Source organism: Nannobrachium achirus (assembly GCF_963921795.1).
Source record: "Nannobrachium achirus genome assembly, chromosome: 20".
NCBI classification, from domain to species: Eukaryota; Metazoa; Chordata; class Actinopteri; order Myctophiformes; family Myctophidae; genus Nannobrachium; species Nannobrachium achirus.
The window spans coordinates 12,072,559-12,096,099 of NC_137827.1; the positions used below are offsets into that span (position 1 = coordinate 12,072,559).

The window sequence follows — 23,541 nt, forward strand, 5'->3', positions numbered from 1 at the left end:
GTCATTTGGAGGTCGATTTGTAAAAGCTGATAGCCTATGTTGGGATTAGGGATGGGACAATATAATCGATGATATTATCGTTTATTAGGAATGGAACCTCACCATACTTGGGTCACGAAACTCACGATTGTATCACAATATATTGCGATTCGATACATATTTCGATATATTGCAATATTCAACTGAATTTGCATGCCAACTTGCCATGTACCACCTGGGTAGTCTAATAATATTCATGTACATCACATTATATTGATAACTCATGGGACAAATTGAGACAAAACATTTCCATATCATTAAAACTTTCCATTTTCATTTATTGAACAGCAGTGGAGAGTCAGGACTGGACGTCTACCATTGGTTTCTATGCACAGGAACAGATGCACGGGAACAGATTTCTTTTTGCTCTAAAAGTATTGCGATACTACAGCCTGAAGTATCGATACAGTATTGGGAAATAAAATATTGCAATATATTGCCATAATAATAATCAATAATTGTATCGTGGAGGTTTACATTTATCGTGAAATTATCCTCCGTCATGAGCTGCATATCCGGTACCATTTAAACCCTCGATAATTGGTAAAACGGACCTGAAAATAACGTACTTGACATAACTTTTTTTCACTCTACCGAATCTCTTTGCCGAAAAAATAGCCGATCTACAAGATCACAGTCAACTAGTCACATTGTCATGCATTGTGAGCTTGTAGATCTGCTATTTTTTTGGCAAATGTTCTGCCACAGGATAATGGATGTTGGGGATATTTTGATTATCATGATAATATAGTAAATCGCAATTCCCTTCATCCCAATAATCGTGACATGACGTTTTCATATGGTCCGATCCCTAATTGGGATAGAGTGTGTGGAGGAGAAAGGAGACAGGTGTCTCCTCTCCTATGGTTTCTTGAGCCTATGATGCGTGAAATTGACCTTCTTGCACACAGGGTCAATTTTAGGGAACGGCTCTTCCCCAAAGCCATTGCCATAGTTATTCCAGGAAGCTATGACCAAAAAAGTTTTCTAAAGAGGTACTGCTTAAGTCCAAAATGGTGTGGATTGCAGACTTTCAAAGAAAAGAAATCCAAGGCACCCTATCTTTGCTGGGAGATTTATTTTGAGCAAGGCAACAATGCATGACCAATTTGCGACTGCCTATGCACCTAAAAGATCTTCATCAGGCTCTGAATTCCAGGAGGGCTTTGACCTTATTCATCAGGATGCCCCTCGACACTTGTATGATTCTTTTCGTTAGCTGATCAGTGGGTAGAAATAGATGACATCTTCTATCTACTATTACAATCCCACTAAACACCACGCCCACTTTCACCCCCTTGCACGACCACTTTCACGACCATTCAGAGATTTCAGACCCACTGCAAGTCATAGGTAGAGTGTGCTTGGTCGTCGGCCCGCCGTTCATTCGCTAGCCATCGCCATGGTGACATATTATAGCCTGTGGAGCCGCGCAGCCATCGCGGCTATGGGAGCATATGGCCGCGGACCACGACCACTTTATAGCCTGTGGAGCCCCGCAGCCTTCGCGACTATGGGACCGTATTGCCGGACACCACTACTACCCAACAAGCCAACAAGAATCGCGTGCAGAGAAAAGAAAAAGAAGCAATGGTTTAACTGCTACAAACGTCTTGGGTCAACTTGGGTCCCTTCATGGAAGCAAATCTTGGACCCGTACGTGTTGTGTGCGTTGTGTGTGTGTGCATTGTCTGTGTGTGTGAGGCCCAAGCCCCCAGAACGGCTTGTAAATATTGAAGCAGCCGGCCCTACTGGCCAAAGCTGGAACAGCAGGCGGGGGGAAACTACATGCTACTTCCGCATGCTTCAAAACGCCACTGAGGAACTTGCATTGAAATGAATAGCTGGGGACGGGGCTATCCGTTCTCTATTTTATATATATATATATATATATGTTACAGTATGTTCAAGAAACCAGTAAAAGTTGTCAAGGAGCACTCGTTTTGACGTTCACCACACACTAATCACCACCAGATGGCGACGTCAGCCACTGCTCTGCCATTCACCAGAGTGTATATAAGAGAGTTACGTCACGCTTTGAACTCGCCGCAGACCGGAAGTGTTTACTCTTTATTTACTAGCCTAGCCTAGCCTAGCCTAGCCATTAGCTCCATTGTAGTCACTTGGACAGGGCGTTTAACGTGCGCTTGCCCAGGCCTTACGGCCTGGGCATAAATATAACGATTGCATTCACCACGGCTTCGTAACTCGCGCGGCGCTCCGCCGGCCGCGCGGCCCTGGCCCGCTCTTCGCGGCCACTCGCGCCTGCGGCGCTCGGGGGCGAAGAGCAGGACCAAGGTCCGCTGGCCTTCGCGCCGCTTGGGGCTTCGTGGACCCAGGGGGGCCTCGTAACTCGTTTGGGCTTCGTGGATACAGGGGGGCTTCGGTAGCCGCTCGCAGTGTCGTGGACAATAGAGCGGCGCACCGCCTGGATTACGTTGTTGTGGCGACCGCTTGCTCCGCCCCGTGCCGCACCACGAGTGCTCCGCGTCTCGAATGTGCTGTTTCTCTAATATACTATGACATATATACTCTATGGTGAGGCCGCTCCGCATGATATGATGCGTAGTTGCGTAGCTACATCCGGGCTGACGCTTTGAGTCTGACATTGTTCCCTGTCTGAACAACTTTGACTTCCCCTAAACCAATCACTAGAGATCAGCGAATCCGCCTACTTGTGGCTTCATCTGTGCGCACAACATTGCTAGCCAATAGCCATCCTGAAATGTAATCGTTGAAACTGCTGCGCGGGTTGGATATTCGTTAGACCCACCCCCACCCCCTGCGCTCATTGGACGAGCTGCAATTTCGGATCGGTAAGCTGCAGCTTCATTACACAACCCCAGACCAGAGAAACGGTCCACTCTGAGAGCGAACGGGTCTATGGGCTGGAACCAGGCGACTACATCTCTGTTTGAATGCTTGTGTGTGTGTGTATGTATGTGCACGTGATGGTTTGGAGCAGCTGTGCGTGTCCACACGCGCATGCGTGCAACGTGCACAAAGCCACGATCACTAGGATGAGGCCGGCCGGCCAAAATTCTAGTTTTGATACAATCAAGGCTATCGTATAACCCTTGGGTGTAAGGGTATTCTAAATTAGTAGTATAGCATTATGATAATATCTCACAAACTTAAGGGATTGTTGCAACTTGCGCTCCCTTTGTTGCTCTCTTAGCCACGTGTCGTGAATCCTAGCATCCTTATTCTGAGCATGTCATAGGCGTAACATTCTGCTTAAATAGCAAATCAACAAGCTCACAAAGCTCATTTTGGTGAGGAGATTTGAGGTGTTGGGGGGAGAAAAAAACAAAAAGGAGTGGGCCAAGACCTCAGGTCAAGATTCAATGTATCTCCTGAGCAAGCAGGCAGGCTCCATTAGCAAAAAAAACAAAAAACAACCAGGTTTAAATCCAGGGTAGAGGAGGAAAGTTACAAAATGCAGCTTTAAGTTCGAGGTCTGTTTGTTTTGTTTGAACTATGTCACTTAGACATATTGCGTCATTGTGTTGAGTCATAAATGTTAGCTAATACACTGAATACACAAATGCTTGTCCTCTCTTGTCCTTTGGTAAAATTATGGTGTGGTTATTGGGGATTAAAGGCTCTTGAGAGAATCCTACACCTTTTTTAGGACTAGTAAAGAGATTAGAATCCGTTAAGTGACATTCACGGAAACCCCCTTTTGGCATTCATTCAGAAGCGTTGTGTTGCCTATAATATAGTTGTGGTGGTGGGGGTTCTGAAAGAAGAAGCCGTTTATGTAAGGGTCATTTGTGTCACTGTCACTAGGGCCAGTGTAAATCACCTGACCCCTGTAAGACCAAAAGCACAGGCAGACGTTGTGATTGCATACTACAGTGTCACATAAGTAGCAAAACTGCTTGTTGATCTGCTACTTTGGCTATTTTTGAATTTTAATCCTAACAAACACTTTTGGACATATGAGGTCTCCACTAGGGATGGGACGATACACAATATTATCGTTTATCGGGATAAAAAAAATCGTATCGTGGAGATTACATTTATCGTGATATCGTCCTCGCTGCATATTCCGGTACCATTTAAATCCTTTGGTAAAAGGTACTTATAATATGCGTACTTGATACAGTCTTTTTTTCACTCTCTATCAAATGTCTTTGCCAAAAAATAGCCGATCTACAAGCTCACAACGCGTCGCCTTGCGACGCGTTGTGAGCTTGTAGATCTACTATTTTTTGGGCAAATGTTCCATACCAGGATAATGGATTTTGACTATCGCGATAATATCGTAAATCGCAATTTATTTTGTCACAATAATCGTGATATGACATTTTCATATCCACCCGACAGAAACTATTTATATTGCATATTCATGGCCCGAGGAACACAGTCATTCTGAAGCAGTTCCAGTCTGGAACTTCCAGCTTGATTACACACTTTAATGTTTGATTAGTTCTTTGTATGTACAGTATATAAAAGCATACTGTAGATCTTGTGCTTAAGCTCTGCTCCCTCCTTCCCCACCAGTGCCATAATATTTATGACTGCAGGAAAGCGTGATCAAAACACAGGCCGACTTGCATAATCTTTATCTTCTTTAAATGTTTCTGCCTATGCTTTGCCTTTGCATCATCATCAACATATTGCAATGTTTGTCCTTGTTCTCTATTGGCATTAAGATAAAGTTTGGACAGTTCACCTGAAATGTGAATGACTTGCAGCAATGGCCTGGTGTCCACTCAGACTCAGAGATAACTATTTTATCACAACATTGTTCAAAGTATCAACTATCAATCTCTCCCGCAACAAGTCCTTGTGATGAAACCCAAAGAAATGGCTTCCTGCGCAAACAACCTGACCAGCCTTACAAGGGAAGGTGTTGTTGTTGAAATACAGAGCAGGTGTGCATGCTACTTCTGGTTTGTGGGGGCCTGTAGGTGCTGAGCTACAAAACACAAATGCAAGACGTTAGGCGCTGTACAGACATCTGCGTGAAACATCTTCTCCTTATCTTCTGAGAATGGCCACTGGGGGCGCCGTACTAATGCATTGTCTATGGAAGGTTGTTTGGTGTTTTGTCGTTGCCGTGTCTCTTCAAGAGCGTACAGGCTGCGGTTGAGCTTGAGACACGGCAACGACAAAAAACCAAACGACCTTCCATTGACAATGCATTAGTATGGCGTTCCCAGTGGCCATTCTCAGACGATAAGATGACGATGCGTGACGCACATGTGTGAGTCCGGCCTTAAGCACACATATTGTGTTACTAGTTTGTCGTTTCCTAACCACATGAACCCTAGCGTTCCTAATCTGGAGTGAAGATATTTGGTGTAGTGGGGGCCTGGGGGGCCTTATACAGACCACTGGGTGTCTCCGGACAATAAAGTATAAGGTGTTAAGTTGTTAAACAGGCCATTCAGATATTATGCCTAATTTTAGACTTTGGTCGTGTGGATGTAAATAGTCTTTTTTTTTTTAAGATTTGTTTTGGGGGCTTTTTATGCCTTTATTTGATAGGATAGTAGACTGACAGGAAATGGGGAGAGAGACACGACAAAGGTCGTCCGGACCGGGAATCGAACCGGCGATGCCTCCAGGCTACACAAAGCCCATGTGCTATGCGCATTAAGCAATTGCGCACGGACCAGTAGGCCAGCGGGCGCCCCCAATAGTCCATTTTCAACATGATGTGACGTGTCATGGTTTTCAGTAAAAAAAATTAAGAAGCTCAATTATTTTCTTGGGGCAACATGGCCAATGCAAAATACAAAGTTACTGTTTTAATTGTTTGTTGTTTGTAACCCCAGACTAAAAATCTGAATTCTCTTCCATGTCCTCTCTTTCTGGACCCCAGCCAGGTGAGGGAGAGGCTGAGGAAGCAGGTGCAGCAAATGAAGACTCAGGACCCCAATTTCAGACCTGGTCTGGTGGTCTTACAGGTCAGTGCAAGATGGTCCTTGTTATGGATCTGGATGTTATCCTGTTAACCTGCTCGACTGAGTCGACTTGTCGACTTTTTGGTTAATGCCCTACTGTTGGTCCTGGTGAATCAGAGGGTCTCTCAACAACAATATGAATGCCAATGATGAGCCCGTTGCCTTCTGCCATGGGGTCCAAATCAGCCATAGTTTAAGAAACGTGGAAGAGGTAGGAGTTACTGGCCCAGTGTTAAGATAGACTTGAGGATGATTCTAAAAATGTCTGCCGCCGGGAAAGTTTTTTTTTTCCACTGTGGTAATAATAATTCCATACCGCCCTAGCCCTGCACTAGTTAGTTGTTACCGGCTGTTACTATGCACTTTCTCAGGGCATGCCCTTTCAGCTTGTCCTCAGCAGGTAATGATTTGTTGCATTAACCACATTAACCTTGGCGTCCCTTTTTTGGGTGTGTCATTATATGTGAAAAATATCCCTAGAAAAAGTCGTTTTGCACAGTGCACACTACTAAAATGGATAGATGTGTCGATGTAATGATCTTGAGAGGAGAAAAAGAGGAGAGTCCCGCACACTGTCTTCACTTCACAAAAACTATAACTACTTTAATAGCAGATACAACGTTTCAGTCACTCGGCCAGCAAAAACTGTACTTTTTTTGGTAAGTTAAGCCAGTGTGTAGGACTGCCCCAGTCCAACAGACGGACAGATAGCGATATATTCCCGGAGGACCGCCGGTGGTTTAATCTTCGGCACCTGCTCTCCACTGTGTTACAATTTCGTCTAGTTTTTAATTGTTGACAAAACTGTCAATGTATTTAGTTTTTGTCCACAAAATTAACACCGACATAGACAAGATGGCTGCCAGTCTGTTCATACAAGCATTGAACAGCAATGCCACAGAACTGACATGATGGGTGTCATTTATTTGTAGGTGGGAGACAGAGATGATTCAACGCTTTACATCAGCATGAAACTCAAAGCAGCTGCAGAGGTAAATAAATTGAGTTTGTCTTGATATTATTATTCGTTATTATGCCTGTATTATACCTTACATGTCTGCAATCTGGTGTTTAGAACTAACCCGCCTCTTTCTTTCTTTTTACAGATCGGAATAAACGCAACGCACAAGAAACTTCCCAAGACCGCTACAGAGGATGAGGTGAGCGATGGGGTCCCTTTATTGATCTCTCTCACTCACTCACTCACTCACTCACTCACTCACTCACTCTACAGTAGCAGTTGACTAGACGCATAACTCCAGAGCGTTTCCTTGTCCATAGATTCTCCACAGTATCAAAGAGGTGAACGAGGACTCGTCCATCCACGGCCTCATCGTCCAGCTGCCTCTGGACTCCATCCACAAGGTGGACACGGAGGCGGTCACCAACGCTGTGGCGCCAGAGAAGGACGTGGACGGGTGAGAACCAAGCACCAGCTTGACATTAGGGATGGGACGATATGAAAATGTCATATCACGATTATTGTGACAAAATAAATCACGATTTACGATATGATCGTGATAATCAAAATCCATTATCCTGGGGCGGAACATTTGCCAAAAAATAGCCGATCTACAAGCTCACAACGCAACGCGTTGTGAGCTTGTTGATCGCCTATTTTTTGGCAAAGACATTTGATGGAGAGTGAAAGAAACACTGTATCAGGCAGGGCAGGAATTTCCTGAGGCCACTGTGGCCTTAATGCCCCAGCCCAGCTGACTGTACTACTTTATCCTCTGTCCAGTGCCGGTTGTAGGACTCAGGAGGCCCTATGCAAGATTATTTTAGGTGGCCCCCCACTGATGATGACACAACATTTTGGATGTTTATTTTTTGTTTATTCTTTTGCTGATATGGGTGAATACGGGTGTCTCAGCAGTCAGTGCATTGATTTATTATTGACAGCCGTGTGATCACTTTTCACTGTTTTGTTGGGGTAATTCTTTGACGAAGGAGTGTTTTTTGTGCAAAACAAATGCTTGCAATGAATTCAGAATTATGACAAACCCCTAGTTAGACCCCTCACATGCAACTTAAAGCAGATTTATTTCCTCCTGTAGGAAGTTGATGGGAGCCCAACTTGACTTGGCCGCTGTGGCTACCCCGAAGGTCGCCGACTCGGGCGCCCTAGCTAAATCATTAGAGCATGCCCTGGGCTACATCTGTGCAAAGTTTGGCCTGATTAGCACGAAAGAATCCTAGGCCCCCGACTAGGAGCCAAACTAAAAGCTCACAACGCGACGCCTTGCGTGGCATCTGTTTTTCAGAAAACAGAGTTTATAAGGCGTTTTTAGAATAGACCTCAGGCCGAAATGGATTAAGAACGTGGAAGAGGCCCAGTGTTCAGATAGTTTCTCTGTTGTTGTCCGTCTATAAGGCTGACCAGCATCAATGCAGGGAAGCTGTCCCGTGGAGACCTGGCCGACTGCTTCATCCCCTGCACTCCAAACGGCTGCATGGAGCTCATCCGACAGACTGGTGAGCTGGGGGCGGGGCTGGGCGAAAAGACTTGAGATCAATATCACGTCAAACCTGTGCCTCGATTACCATTAATGAACGATTATTATAAAGCTGTGAAAATAGTAGATCTACAAGCTCACAGTGCATAGTAGTGATGTGACCAAGCCCCCAGAACCTAGGGGGAGGGCTGAAGCGTCATGGACATGGTGGCCGTTTTGAGTTACTGCAGCTGGGGCCAGAAACATGAACGCGCATCTTAGACTCTTTTGAATTGACTGCGCGTTCATAGCGGAAGTGCTCGTTCATGGACTTGGAGCCCCAGCGCGTCCATGAACATGCAAAACGCGTCACTTAGGCCCCACTATGTCACGTTTAACAAACCGGAAGAAGGGGTGAAATCGTCTCATGCGCTGGGTGAGCGACTCAATGCAAGTGGACGGGCGGGGATATCTGGTGCCCTCTCTATACTTATTATAACTCTATGGATGTGACGCATTGTGAGCTTGTTGATAGGCTATTTTCACTATTGTTGTACGCCAAGTACAACAACTATAATACAGGGTTACTATTCAGACTAATTGATGTAGTCCAGGGGTTTCCAACTGATTGTGAACCAGGGACCCCCACCCTGACTAAGAAAGAGTCAACCTGGGGACCACTGTTTTGGGTGGGGATATGGGCTAGTTTGTTGGTAACACTACAATCGGGAAACTGAATCGACTGGGGATCCACATTTGAGCTCAAAACCTGTAACCTGTAATACTCATTTATGAACAAGCAATATGTTTTATTTATTAATTAATTTCATAGTTTACAGCATTGGTCTTCAACAGGGGGTCCGGGACCCCTAGGGGGTCCTCCAAATCTTTGAGTGATAGAAAGTTTTTTTTTTCTCCTTTTTTAATATTAGTATCCTATATTTTATAGTGTCCATATTCTGAGAACTTTAGCCAAAAATAGCTGCGAGGCGTTGTGAGCTTGTAGATCGGCTATTTTCGGCAAAGCGCTTTGGTGTAGAGGGGTTAAAAGAGCAGAGTGAAAGGTCGAGTTTATAAAGTATTGACGGTTCAAGTGGTTAAATATATGAAAACACAAATTGACATGAATCCAAAATATACTGACGATTGTGCTGTCAAACTATGAAACTACTGTATATGGAATCTATGAACAGGTTGTGGGGGTCCCTGCTTCATCTCTCTCTCAATTAAGGGGTCCTTGGCCTGAAAACTTTGAAGACCCCTGGACTACAGGCTTTTTTTACAGTGTGCATTCAGGTGCAGAGCTCATAGGAAAGACTTGGATTTAAATGAACTCGGTGGATTTTACTCTAATATTGGAAAGGACTTGAATGTAGTTTTGACTGAAGTGACCGTTTGGCCGCTTGTGTCCACAGGTGTGTCCGTGGCGGGGAAGAGAGCCGTGGTGATTGGCCGCAGTAAGATCGTGGGCGCGCCCATGCATGACCTCCTGTTGTGGAGCCACGCCACTGTCACCACCTGTCACTCAAAGACCGCAGACCTGCCCGGAGAGGTAATTGATTGGTTGAGAGGCTCGTCATCAACCAGCCAATCACACCATGACTAGCAAGGCATCTATACCGATGACATGCACGCATACCGGTATGCCGTATAGGCTGAGGCTCACCGTAGAATCACTTTGTTGACATGCACACATGTTCCAAGTCTCTTTACTTAAAGCTGTAATCCGTAACTTTCATGGTCTATCTGGGATTTGAGTAGCCTGGTTACAGCCCATAGACCCGCCCACTCTCAGAGTGGACTGTTTTTCTGGTCTGGAATTGTGTTCATAATAAGTGATTTCTGGAGCCGAAATGACGGCTCCTCCAATTAGCGCAGGGGGTGGGGTGGGTTTAACAAATAACCAATCCGTGCCGTCAAAGTCCCTCCCCTCTAGAAATCGCTCGAACAGGGCACAATGTCAGACTCAAGCTTCAGCTGAGTCTGAAATCAGGCTAGGATTTGAGCGTTTCTGATACGCTGCAGGGGGAGGGGCTGTGCCGCTTGCGGGAACAAAGAAGTGGACTTCATAGATCTTTCATGGAAATGTTTGTGAAGAAATGTGTGGCTATTCAATATTGTCTTATTGGGGTGATAACGAATGGCTGCGGGGCAATTAGTTTGAAAACGGACCACCGGTTGAAAAATTATAGTATGCCCTAAAAATAAATAAATAAATAATCTAGAACACAAAACTGGTCCTATCCGACCACAAGGATCTTAATGCCATACATGGGAGTGTAGGTAGACCACCTCCAACCACTGCACATGTACTAGTTATATTTTACCATACCGATTGGTCAATATAACATTTTATTCACACTCAAAAAGTTAATGATTGCAGCTTTAACCAAAAAAAGGCACTCCAAATGCAAAACATATTTTGATTGATTCGTTTATCTGTCCGATAGTGAATGTGTCTTTTGCCCAACAGTCATCACCAATAACAGAAAAAAATAAATACAAATATTTTGATTTAAATTGCATGCCTAGCAAGCTCATAGGCAAATTTATTATGCACCATTATGGGCAGTGTTTGATGTTTTTCTTTATTTGGACTTCTAAATCTTAATGTTTATTTTATTACCATTTATTATTTTATCCACATTGTTGAGGAAGCTCAAAGTACAATAATTTGCCTGCAATGTTGCAACAGCTGTATTGTATTTGTATTGTAGTCATGTGACAGTAAAACCCTTGATCCTTGATTATCTGTCATGAGATAAGCCCTTTGTCACCTCATTTCATCTTTTTATTCTATTATTTTCAACCAGGCGTCCCCATTTGGTCATGTCATTATTATAGGTGAAAACTTTCACAAATTATGAAAATATGGTGGTGTTGTGTAGTTCAGTGTTTCTCAAATGGGGGTATGTGTACCCCTAGGGGTACGCGGAGGTACTGCAGGGGGTACTCAGAAAATGCCCTCAAAAAGGAAAACTAGTATACATCATGCTTGTTCATAGTTAAAGAATTAACTACAATTGAATTAGGAGGGGAAAAACATTTACTGTTGTGTTTAATGAAGACACATGAAGAAACTTGATATGAGCCTGAGTTGTTATTCTTGTTAACCCAAATTACATTGTACCAGGCAACTGGGATGTGTTTTAAAGTTGTTTGGAAGTTATTGAGATGAAAATTTGACTGAAATGTTATGACCACAGTGTTGAAAATGAGAAACCATTTGAAACTCTTTCACCCCATTTCATATTTGTTATTTTATATTCTTGAAATGGCATATACCACCATTTATTTATATTTTAATTGCAGTTTTATAAGCAAAATGTTGTTGTCGGGTAAAGGGGGTACTCGAGCCAAAAAAGATTGAGAAACACTGGTGTAGTTGATGCATTATACTTGTTGAGCCACCAGGGGGCTCCTGAGCGGCACATTTCATGCAGAGAGATTTGTCCTTTGCTGCCTCCGTCCAGGTTGGCCGAGCAGACATCCTGGTGGTGGGCATCGGTAAGGCAGAGATGGTCAAAGGGGAGTGGATCAAGAAGGGAGCGGTGGTCATCGACTGTGGCATCAATCACATCCCCGGTTGGTAAAACGTTGAACCTTCAGAAGGCTCTGTTCATCATGTAAATCAGTGGTTCCCAAACTTTTTTTTTCTCAGGGCACCCCATAAATATTTTTTTTAATCCGAGGCACACCTACATTATAATTTTCACTCCCAGCACCTTATAGCATATCGTCGTTGTCGGGTGGAAACCTTGTATGTCGAAAACTGTTCGTTTTGTATTTATCATCTATAAAATGTACTAAACTAGCGAAAACAGCAGATCTACAAGCACAAATCGCATCGCGAGGCGTTGTGTGCTTGTTGATCTGTTGATCGGCTGTTCTCACTAGTTTTGTGCGACGGTCTTGTATGATGAAGCAGGGCTTTTCTTTACCAAAAGACGTACACATTTGAAACTTGGAGATACAAGGTTTCTGCCTTACAGTGACGCTATTTTAGTGATTATGTTGCGAGGAAAGCGTTGAGATAATAGCCATTTTGGTTAGAACTGACTGAAAATAACTTTGTACTTTAAAATGATACTAAATATTTTTTCAAGCGTCCAAATAAATTCCAAATATTATCAAATCATCTCACGGCACCTCTGGACTGCCGTCGCGGCACCCCAGGGTGCCCCGTCACCCACTTTGAAAACCCCTGATGTAAATGATATCAGCCAAACACATTACAGCTTCTGACACCACAGTATTTACCTTTAACCGCTGAGTGAAAAAGATAAGAAAAAGATATGTATTTGACGCCACAGGAGACCTAGCGTCCCTGGGGGCGAACACATGGCGAAGATGGCAGCTAGTCGGGTTGCAATGCAGCTTTTTTTGGCCAAAAAAAGATTTGTAGACTAGGAAAAATAACAGTGGTGTAAGTTGAAATATTTTATTGGACAAAAATTCAGAACAGTACAAGTATAGACGTAAAAAAAATGTAGTATAGTACAAGTACAGTTAACACTTTTGTTGCTAAGCATTAAAATCTTCAATGTCTTGCATTGCCAGAATTGCCAGAATCTTACCTTTTCATGTGCACGTGTCATGCATGGATAATGCACGGATGATGCACCACACGTGTGCACGCCATTCACAACTTTCAAATAAAAAGAAATCCGCTTGGAAATCCGTTCAGGCATTCAAAAGATATAGTCTATAGTGTTTTCTTCAAATGTAAACAAACATGGCTGCCATGGGAGCTGCCATGGGCTGGTCTGGGAGTCAAACATGCATTTCGCGAGCGTGATCATGCTGAAACCGGAAATAGGGAGAGTAGGGAGATAAAAAACGGCCAACTCGGGAAACTCAGGCTTGGCAAGGCCTATTACAAACTCGGGGAAACTCGGGGTTGGCACCATATGTGTTAAACACCCTACCTAAAAGGAGCACCCCAAATAAGCCCTTTACGGTCTTGTTTACATTGGTGGTCCTTGGCATAGGTAGCTGAATGTTTTATTTTTAACTGAGTGGTCTTTTTGTACACTGACCTCACATTTTCTTCCTTATCCCACTCAGATGAGACCAAGGCGAGTGGGAAGCGTGTTGTGGGCGACGTGCACTACGCCTCGGCCAAGGAGCAGGCTGGCTTCATCACCCCAGTGCCCGGCGGAGTTGGACCCATGACTGTAGCCATGCTCATGGCGGTACGAAGTGTCCTGTAGACCAGGGATTCTCAACCATTTCAGGCCGCGACCCCCAAAATAACCATATTTTAACTGGGGACCACCCACCCTGACGAGCACTAAGAGATGAGGCATTGTCCAATGTTTAATTTGTCATTTTAGAGGTAATTAAAATGTCCTTAAATTGTCACTTTAGAAATGTGAATATGCCCTCTATACACTCAATCATCTGGGGACCCTCCAAAATAACTTGGGGACCCCCCTGGAGGTCCACAGGTTGAGAACCACTGCCGTAGATTTAGCGAGAGAAATAAGCTGGTCTATGAAAAACAAGCTCAAAAGAAGCGACTAATATAGGCTACATGAGAACTTTAAACCTATATACATTGGCTATTTGAAAGTAGCCCCTCTACAAGCTCAAGCTCTGTCTGAGAGAGAATGATATTTTTCACCTTGATTAGTAGAGCACAGGATAGGAAGGGGAGTCGAGCGCTCTGTTACACAATGATGACGTGTGTGTGTGTGGGTGGGTGTGTGGGTGTGGGTGTAGAACACAGTCCAGAGTGCACAGCGTTTCCTGGACCACCACCAGCCAGGGAAATGGGCCATGACGTACACCAAGCTGAACCTGCAGAGGCCTGTACCCAGGTTAGCTCTGTCTCTCTCTAATCCCTTTTGCTGCACGGCTACCTTGCTGCTGCTCCTTCTGTGTGTGCAGTCAAATGAAGTACAGTATGGTGTATATGTGCCAGATGTTCAGATACTGTATCTCTGCCTACTGATAACATCTGGGAAAATCTATCAGTGCTAACCAATCCTGATGCCATTACAATATGAACGACTGACCTACAGTCTTTGCATTGGTTCTGCAATGCTGTTATTTTTGAGAGGTGCTAACCGCTCCTACATCTGGCTTTGTATGTATGTATGAACACGAGACCGACGTCCCACGAGACTTAACGTCATAGAAAGCACCCAGAGACCGGCATCACCACAGCTGATGTCACGGACAGAACAGCCCATACAAGGAGATATGCACATGTGTTCTGTTTGATACCAGTTTTCTTCAATTTTTAGCTCATTCATTGAATTTAGAATAGATGTTACCTGACGTGTCTGTAGGGCAGGCGGAGGTTTCGGATCGTCTGGCTACATGAGACTACACTTAAAAGAGAGGAAGCCCCTGCCTCACTGTGGAACTCTTTTAAGAGTTATTGTATATGGGGTCCTGTGAGATGTCCGTGACATGGCTCAGTGGTGTCTTTTATTTTATTTTTCTTGTTCTTTGATGGTTTAGTTGGTTTAGCTATCTGTGTGTTTCTGTCTGCTTACCTCTGACACTGACAGTGACATAGTGATCTCTGCTTACCTCTGACAGTGACATAGTGATCTCTGCTTACCTCTGACAGTGACATAGTGATCTCTGCTTACCTCTGACAGTGACATAGTGATCTCTGCTTACCTCTGACAGTGACATAGTGATCTCTGCTTACCTCTGACAGTGACATAGTGATCTCGCGCTCCTGCCCACCCAAGAGCATCGAGCGGCTGGCCAGAGAGGTGGGCCTGTTCTCTGACGAGGTGGAGCTCTACGGACAGACCAAGGCCAAGGTCCAGCTGAGCGTCTTCAAGCGCCTGCGCTCCCAGCCTGACGGACGATACGTGGTGGTCACCGGGTATGGATTGATCTGCTGTGTTATCTGAGAGTACAAATGAAACCAAATGGATCCTTGCAGGGCCATTTGATTTAATCTCTGAGGATGACTCCAGGACATTGCTGTGTCCTGGAATCATCCACACTGAGGATTTTACGGTGTAAATTGTAGTCCTATAGACAGGTAAAACAAGTGGGTCGGGAGTGGCTTATTGTCCCCGTTACAATGTGCTAGACCAGGGGTTCCCAAACGTTTTTGTCTCAGGGCACCCCATAAATATTGTTTTAATCCGAGGCACCCCTACATTATAATTTTCACTCCCAGCACCTTATATTTATAGCATATCATCGTTGTCGGGTGGAAACCTTGCATGTCCAAAACCGTTCGTTTTGTATTTATCATCTATAAAATGTACTAAACTAGTGAAAACAGCAGATCAACAAGCACACAACGCCTCGCATCGCGAGGCGTTGTGTGCTTATAGATTGGCTTTGCTTTACCAAAAGACATACACATTTGTAACTTGGAGATATATTGGAGATATATGTCTGCCCGACATTGACGATATTTTAGTGATTATGTTGTGAGGAAAACGTTGAGATAATAGCCATTTTGGTTAGAACTGACTGAAAATAACTTTGTACTTAAAGTTTAAAATGATACTAAATATTTTTTCAAGTGTCCAAATAAATTCCAAATATTATCAAATTATCTCGCGGCACCCCTGGACTGCCGTCACGGCAACCCAGGGTGCCCCGTCACCCACTTTGAAAACCCCTGCGCTAGACTACGTCCTACGTGAGCGCTGTACCGACTGAGCTACCCGGACAGTTTGTTTACTGTTGAGTGAGAAAACAATGTAGCACATATTGATTGATTGAATACTTTATTTTCAGTTCGCATAGGAAAAGCACTGAACAGTACAGTTCAGATACAAGGTCTACCAATAGGATTTAAACCCAAGAAAGCACGGTGGCTTGTTTAGATTGGGGTCCTTTGTACTCAATTCATTGAGGTTATCAAACTGGGGGATGTATACGTTTGAGAATCACTGTATCGGAGATTAATACATTTACAACAGCTGCTGTTTGGTAGAACCTTTGCAGTTGACAGTGATATTCTTTTGTCTCCAGCATCACCCCCACCCCCCTGGGCGAGGGGAAGAGCACCACAACCATAGGACTGGTCCAGGCGCTGGGAGCCCACATGAAGCGCAACGTGTTCGCCTGCGTGCGCCAGCCCTCCCAGGGACCCACCTTCGGCATCAAAGGTCAGTGTGATTACAGTCCACAAGTACTCTCAGTTTTCCAAATTTGTAAAACGTTTGCATTGCAATAACGGCACGTTGTGAGCGTGTAGATCATCTGCTTTCAAATAGCCAAAGTATATGTACATTTTGTATTAAAAACGACTAACTAGCGCAGTCTAGCGGTCACATTGGATTAGAATGGAGTAAAAGGTACAATATTTGCCTATGCGATGTAGTGGTATAAAGGGTAAGTATCAAGTATTAAAAAATGGAAAGAGTCAATACTCAAGTAAAAGGACCTCAAAATTGTACTTAAGCGCAGTACAGTTGAGTAAATATACTCAGTTACTTTCCACTGCTGTCATTAGTGTAACATGTGATCTTTCCTCCCCTGTGCAGGAGGTGCGGCCGGAGGCGGCTATTCACAAGTCATTCCCATGGAGGAGGTACCGTACAGCAGGCTCTTCTTCACTTACCGTTATCGTTCACTGCAGTGTCATCTCATCAACTAAAACTATGACGGAAAATGTTCATCGACGACCTTTTTGCACTGACGAAAACTAAATTAAAACTAAGCTATGATAACTAAAACTAAGACTAAATATATTTTGTCAACAAATAAAAACTAGACTAAAATGTTAGGGAGGGGTGAGATCCAGTAGAGCTAAAAGACAAGTCATTTTATGATCGGTTGCGCTCGGGTGTTGCGCTCTGAAAATAGCAGATCTACGTCATGCTGCGACGCACTGAGTTTGTAGATCAGCTATTTTCAACATGCAACCAATAGTATATTCAGGCATTACAACGCCATCAAAGCCTACCAAAATATTTTTTTGTTGACAAAATCAATTGCAAATTTAAATGTAATCTTATATTTGGTTGACTAAAACTAGACTAAAACCTTTCCGATGGCTGAAATATGACTACAACTTAATGACATTTTATTAAAAAGACTATGACTAAACTAAATCAAAGTTTACTGTCAAAATGAACACTGGTTCACAGCAATGTCCTGGAATCAAGTGTGAATCATGATGATACTGTATCTATGAATTTATTCTGGTTTCAGTTCAACCTCCATCTCACCGGTGACATCCATGCCATCACCGCCGCAAACAACCTGGTGGCAGCCGCCATCGATGCCCGGATGTTCCACGAAAACACCCAGACCGACAAGGCAAATACCCCTGTTTTATTGTGATTCACTTTGTGTAACACATTATAACATGTCAGTTAATAAACAACACTGCCCCCCAGTGGTGTTATGACAATAGCACGGAGTTAACCCATTCAGAACGGGTACACATTATTGTGTATCATTATTTTATGCTTTACCTATTGACAAATAGCAGATTTACAAGCTCACAGCGCGGCATCGAGTGCCGCGCTGCGAGCTTGTAGATCTGCTATTTTTGAAAAATCGTGAAAATTTGAATTTTGACCCGATTCTATAAGTGTCTTTTGAATCCTTCTAAGATTTTTTGAAAAACCCTATGTTTCTATGCCAGCAATCTGGCTGGCCATCGTCAAAGAAAAGGTCGTTTTCACTTAACTGGAGCTCAGTTAGTCTGTTCTTGAGAGACTACTTTGTCAGTGGTTCTAAAACTTTTTCATGTGAAGGACCCCCAAAATTACATGTATTTGGCCACGGACCCGCATCTCAAAATATTTTGTTCCAGGGACCCCCCAGAAGCAAAATTTGAGTTATAAACGTTCGCTTTGAAAATACATATATTCAAAGATTTGCACACATTTTCACGACTTTTTCAAAAATAGCAGATCTACAAGCTCGTGAGCTTGTATATCTGCTATTTTTCTATAGCTAAAGTATTCTATTATTCTAGGCCTAAAAGACAACAGCATTGCTATGGAAGTCTATTTCTGCGCTAAATGTGTTTCTTGCTATTCTGGCTTTTTACCTCAAGTTATCTCTCAATTGTGACAAAGGCCAGTAGTTTTCAGGTAGGCCAAATGTGTCCAGGACCCCAAAATGTATACATATTGGCCCACGGACCCCCGTTTGAAAACACATACCTGAAACATTCTCAGGTGTTAATTTTACTACCGAGTTTACAAACGGAATGGTTACATTTGTACACACTCAGCGTTAAAGAAGGGTCCTTTGTTTAATACAGCAAGGATTTTGCTCTATGTCCCCGCACCTAGGGATGGGTATCGTCTGCGATACTTTTAATGGTATCGATCGCATGACGTCGATACTATCAAGTATCGGTTCACGTAAAAACAAACGATACCTCGTTTCGATACTCTTGAACACACCCCTGGCCGGTCACATCTGTAACAGTTGGGCTACTGAGAGTTTAATGACTGCTTTAGTAGGCTACACTTGTTACTGTGGAAAATAGCCGACAATAGCCTATATAATGTTTATTATTATGATGATAATAACCTACTTAATAACCTATTTTGGTGTGTAAAATAGCCCATAGAAAAAGGCAAATAATAATTATAATAATAATAAATAAAAAGTATCGAAAATGGTATCGAAAAGGGTATCTTATCGATTCCCAGGTATCGAAAAAGGTATCGTATCGATTCAAAGGTGAACGATATCCCTACCCGCACCCCACTGAGAACCAGTGAGATGGGCAATTGGGACAACAAAACCCACAATTCAGGCCTTTTCATTTGTAATGAGAGGTGGATTCCTTTCATTACTGAGGTTTTGAGTCGATATTAATATTTTCTGTACCGTGTGTCTCCTCAGGCGTTGTACAACCGGCTGGTGCCTCTCAGTGGAGGCCAGAGGCAGTTCTCCCCCGTCCAGATCAACAGACTCAAGGTAAAACAAACAAGAAGTTGAAGCATTAAAGGAGACCTTGAAAGCTGTGTCCAGTTGTAGAAGTTTTTGTAACTCATTCCAGTCAATCGGAACACAGAGCGACCGGAAGAGGTATTTATTCGTTTTTGGAGTCATTGACCCGTTTTGCCTCCATTCTGCCCACGGCTGTGAGAGCAGAGTGGCACCTATCAGGGCTGTGCTGTCTTAGCCAGATTAGGCAGGGGGCCAAAAAGTGTCTTTGAGGTCGGGGGCCACAAGACTGTGACAACAAAAACATGAACATGTTGAGAAATGTATAACCGGTTAATGCTAAGTTAAATGTTTAATTCTTAATTTTATTATATCTTTTTTTTATTGCCTTAGTGAGTCACAGCCATACATACCTCTCAGGTTAATGGTTAATTAGCTATTAACGCGTTTCAGTTATTGATTATGAAAAACATTCAAAATGGTTATTCCTATCCCTTGGTCAACCAACCATCCGATGATTATTATTTTAACTTTTATTTTTACATTGGAATGTGGAATCTGTTCCACGGGCCAGAATAAATGTCCCCAAGGCAAGTGCCCACAGGCTAAATATTTCCATATGGAGATATACATCCTCGGACTCACCTCGGACTCAGCTCACCCCTATTCACCAGTCTAGTGTGGGGTGGCTTAGGGTAAATGACAGAGTACAGCATCTTGCAATGGGCCTTGTGTACAAGATACGCTACACCACTAAGGTACACATGTACCTGTCAAAATACTTTAAAAACGTTAAGGATGTCCACAATTACAACACCAGAGGCAGCGCCATAGATCACGTTCAACCTAGATTTGCCTCAAACGAAGGGTCAAATCCGTTCTCCCGCTATACCACTAAAATGTGGAATGCCCTACCGTAGGCCTTAAAGTAGTAAATCCCTAACTTCCTTTAAAACCGCTCTGAAAAACCACTTACAGGCGGCTTCCACTCGAAACTGGTAACAATAAACCTAGCCTAACCGGACCCTCCTCCTGACCCTTCTTTGTAAATTAATACCTTATTATTTTGCTTTATTGTTTTTATTTATAACCTTTTTTTCCCTCTGATATCTACTGCATAGTACTGTCTGTCATTCAATGTTGTATGAGTTAAAGAAAAGGATATCAATGGAAATACACAGCAAGGCTTACCTGAGTTTCCTTTTAGTTGACCTTGGCTTGTACCAGTGAACTGTACTGTCATGAAACTGTACCTTTCCCTCTGCAAACTTCTAATAAATACTTCAATCAATCAATCAATCAAAACATATATGGAGATAGGGAGACATACTGTAGTGTACATACTGTGTACACAGTAGGGCATTTACCAAATATTCGAATATTCAAATATCAAAGTCACTATTCGACGTTGTTCACCGAAGTCAAATATTCGCCTTTTTTCTTTTCTTTTTTTTTCTTTCTTTAAAAAATATATAGTTTATAAAGCTTGGCTAGATAGGAAGTCATAAGAATGAGTTGTCAATGCCCCTGGTGGATGAATTTGTTAATGCTCTATACCAGGGGTTCTCAAACCTTTTTAGGCCGTGACCCCCAAAATAAACATATATGAACTGGGGACCCCCACCCTGACAAGCACTCGGTTCCGCAGATAAATATTGTGAAAATAGCAGATCTACATGCTCACAAGTGAGCATGTAGATTGGCTATTTTCACAATGTCCCCCTCTTGCTTACTTAACTCATTGAGTGCCAATCCCGAACTAGTTCGGCTTTATTATCGTATCGCAGAGTGCCGATCCCGAACAAGTTCGGCTTTAAAAAAATAAAAAAAAAATAAAAATAAAAATTTATTTTTGAAAAAAAATTTTTTGAATTTTTTTTTTTTTTTTTTGGACCCCATCAAATCTGGTGAACATGATTTCAATCGCGATTTTGCATGTTCCACCCCCATACAACCCCATCTAACATACAGGGCAGCCATGTTTGTTTACATAACATGTAAAACATAATGGCGATTATCTCAAGAATGCCTGAACGGATTTCCAATCGGATTTTTTTGTTTGAAAGCTGTGAACAAACTGCACAAATCCACTCCAATGCAATCCAGGATTGCATTGGATTTTTTAGAGCTCATTCTTCTCTGTTTTTTTCCCATGTATGAGGTGTGCAAGGTTTAATCATGGCTAAGTTGACGAAAATAAGGCTTCTAAAATGCTTGGTAGCCAATAGCTAACTTCAAGCTAACTTCATCCTCTTCCTGTACATGCACAAAGGAAAGTGTTCAGGCAAGTCATGGCTGCAGGGCTTCTGCATATACCAGCATATCTCTATGGGATTTTCTATGGCCACTGGGCGCCCTCTAGTGGTGAAAGGGGTGGCACTAAATGAGTTAATATTTGACAGTTTGACCAGTCCTGTCGAATATTCGACTATTCGAATACTTTGAGGTCGAATAATTCGAATACTAAAAATCACTATTCGTGAATGCCCTAGTACACAGAGATCAAACAATATAGAGATCAAACGTTCCAAGAAAAGTCCAATTCCCAGACAACCCTTCCTGAGCCGTCGTCTCCTCTCTGTGTGCTCCTCTTTGTGTGACGTACAGAAACTGGGCATCGACAAGACGGATCCCGCCACTCTGACGGACGAGGAGATCAGCCGCTTCGCCCGTCTGGACATGGACCCCGACTCCATCACCTGGCACAGAGGTACCCGCCCACTAGTATGACATCACGGCACGCGTCACTACAGCCGGTTTACTGTATGCCTGGGAGAGCACGTTACATCATAGATTTAATGGGCTAGTGGTTTACTACTTAAACCAGGGGTCTGCAACGTTTTCAGGCCAAGGACCCCTTAGTTGAGAGCGAGATGAAGCAGGGACCCCCACAAGCTTTTCATAGATTCCATATAGTTTCATCGTTGGACAGCACAATCATCTGTGTATTTTGGATTCATGTCAATTCATGTTTTCAGATATTTAACTACTAATAAACTTGACCTTTCACTCTGTACTTAGCCTGCTCTTTTACCCCTCTACACCAAACCTCTTTGCTAAGAATAGCCGATCTACAAGCTCACCGATCTACAAGCTCACAACGCCTCGAGCTTGTAGATCTGCTATTTTTAGCTAAAGTTCTAAGAATATGTACAGGCACCCGGGTTCAAGTGGTCAACTTTCTATCACTTAAAGATTTGGAGGACCCCCTGTAGTAACTCTGAAGACCCCCTAGGGGTCCTGGACCCCCTGTTGAAGACCCATGACTTAAACCCTATATTGAACTGTATTGTACCCTATACTGTACACTAAGTTGACATGGGTCTCCAGGCCAGGGCTCTATACTAGGTCCGTTCTTTTGTATTTTTTTCCCCCACGTCTCTAAAACACTAATATGTCCCGGTTTTCAACATTCACTGCAAAATTGTCCAGATTTTTCACAGACTTAAAATAATGAGAGTTGTTCTGTTCATGTAAATATGCTCGCCTAACCAATCAGATAACATGAACAAATGCATTGCGTGTCTGAATTGAACGCTGAGGCTGATGTTTGTCAACCAGTCGTTGCGTCTTGCCTGTATGCAACACCTATGGTTCGTATACATGTGTGCGTGCATGCCACGAATGGGCATGTGTGTGCATGACATGCACGCGCATTGATTTAAGGGTCCTGGTTTGAGGGGCTGAATATATGGTCAAGGTTAAACGGTATACTCTGTTGTATGTCAAATTGGGAAAATACAACACATTGACATGCCCAGAATCAAGACGCTTGTTAGGGCTTCATGTGGTTAAATGTATAATGTACTGTATTTTGTGTTTCATTCCAGTGTTGGACACAAATGACCGCTTCCTGAGGAAGATCACTATTGGCCAGTCACCGACCGAGAAAGGACAGACTAGAGAGGTAAGGATGCATTTTAACAACTTAAGTAATTCCTTAATTGTATGACGGATAGCAAGCTTATATATAGAACGGCACCAAGTGCCATGCTATAAGCTTGTAGATCTGCTATTCTGGAACAAAATATTTTGAGATGGGGGGTCCGTGGCCAAATACATGTAATTTTGGAGGTCCTTGACATTAAAAGGTTAGAGGACCACTGACATGGAAACATGAGTTTTTCAAAAACCTTACAAGGATTTAGAAGACATTTATAGAATCGGGTCAAAAATATTCAAAGACTTGCACAAATGTCCACGATTAAAGCATAAACTAATGGTTAAGTAATAATGCGTTCCCGGTCGAATGGGTTTAACTGATTTATGTGAAACATGCCTCTGTCTCCCCCTGC

At 43.1% G+C, this 23,541-nt stretch overlaps 1 protein-coding gene across 1 annotated transcript in view; it reads left to right on the forward strand.

Annotated features, from left to right (window-relative positions):
• Positions 1 to 23,541, forward strand: part of mthfd1b (methylenetetrahydrofolate dehydrogenase (NADP+ dependent) 1b) — a 46,963-nt gene that overhangs the window by 1,209 nt on the left and 22,213 nt on the right. The window contains exons 2-17 of the mRNA XM_080751200.1: positions 5,876 to 5,960; positions 6,890 to 6,949; positions 7,064 to 7,117; positions 7,239 to 7,375; positions 8,335 to 8,435; positions 9,811 to 9,947; positions 11,869 to 11,980; positions 13,463 to 13,590; positions 14,120 to 14,217; positions 15,072 to 15,245; positions 16,358 to 16,494; positions 16,873 to 16,919; positions 17,543 to 17,650; positions 19,202 to 19,276; positions 21,854 to 21,956; positions 23,077 to 23,153. Coding sequence (XP_080607326.1) covers positions 5,876 to 5,960; positions 6,890 to 6,949; positions 7,064 to 7,117; positions 7,239 to 7,375; positions 8,335 to 8,435; positions 9,811 to 9,947; positions 11,869 to 11,980; positions 13,463 to 13,590; positions 14,120 to 14,217; positions 15,072 to 15,245; positions 16,358 to 16,494; positions 16,873 to 16,919; positions 17,543 to 17,650; positions 19,202 to 19,276; positions 21,854 to 21,956; positions 23,077 to 23,153 — 1,633 coding nt within the window. The remainder of the gene's footprint in view (positions 1 to 5,875; positions 5,961 to 6,889; positions 6,950 to 7,063; positions 7,118 to 7,238; positions 7,376 to 8,334; positions 8,436 to 9,810; positions 9,948 to 11,868; positions 11,981 to 13,462; positions 13,591 to 14,119; positions 14,218 to 15,071; positions 15,246 to 16,357; positions 16,495 to 16,872; positions 16,920 to 17,542; positions 17,651 to 19,201; positions 19,277 to 21,853; positions 21,957 to 23,076; positions 23,154 to 23,541) is intronic.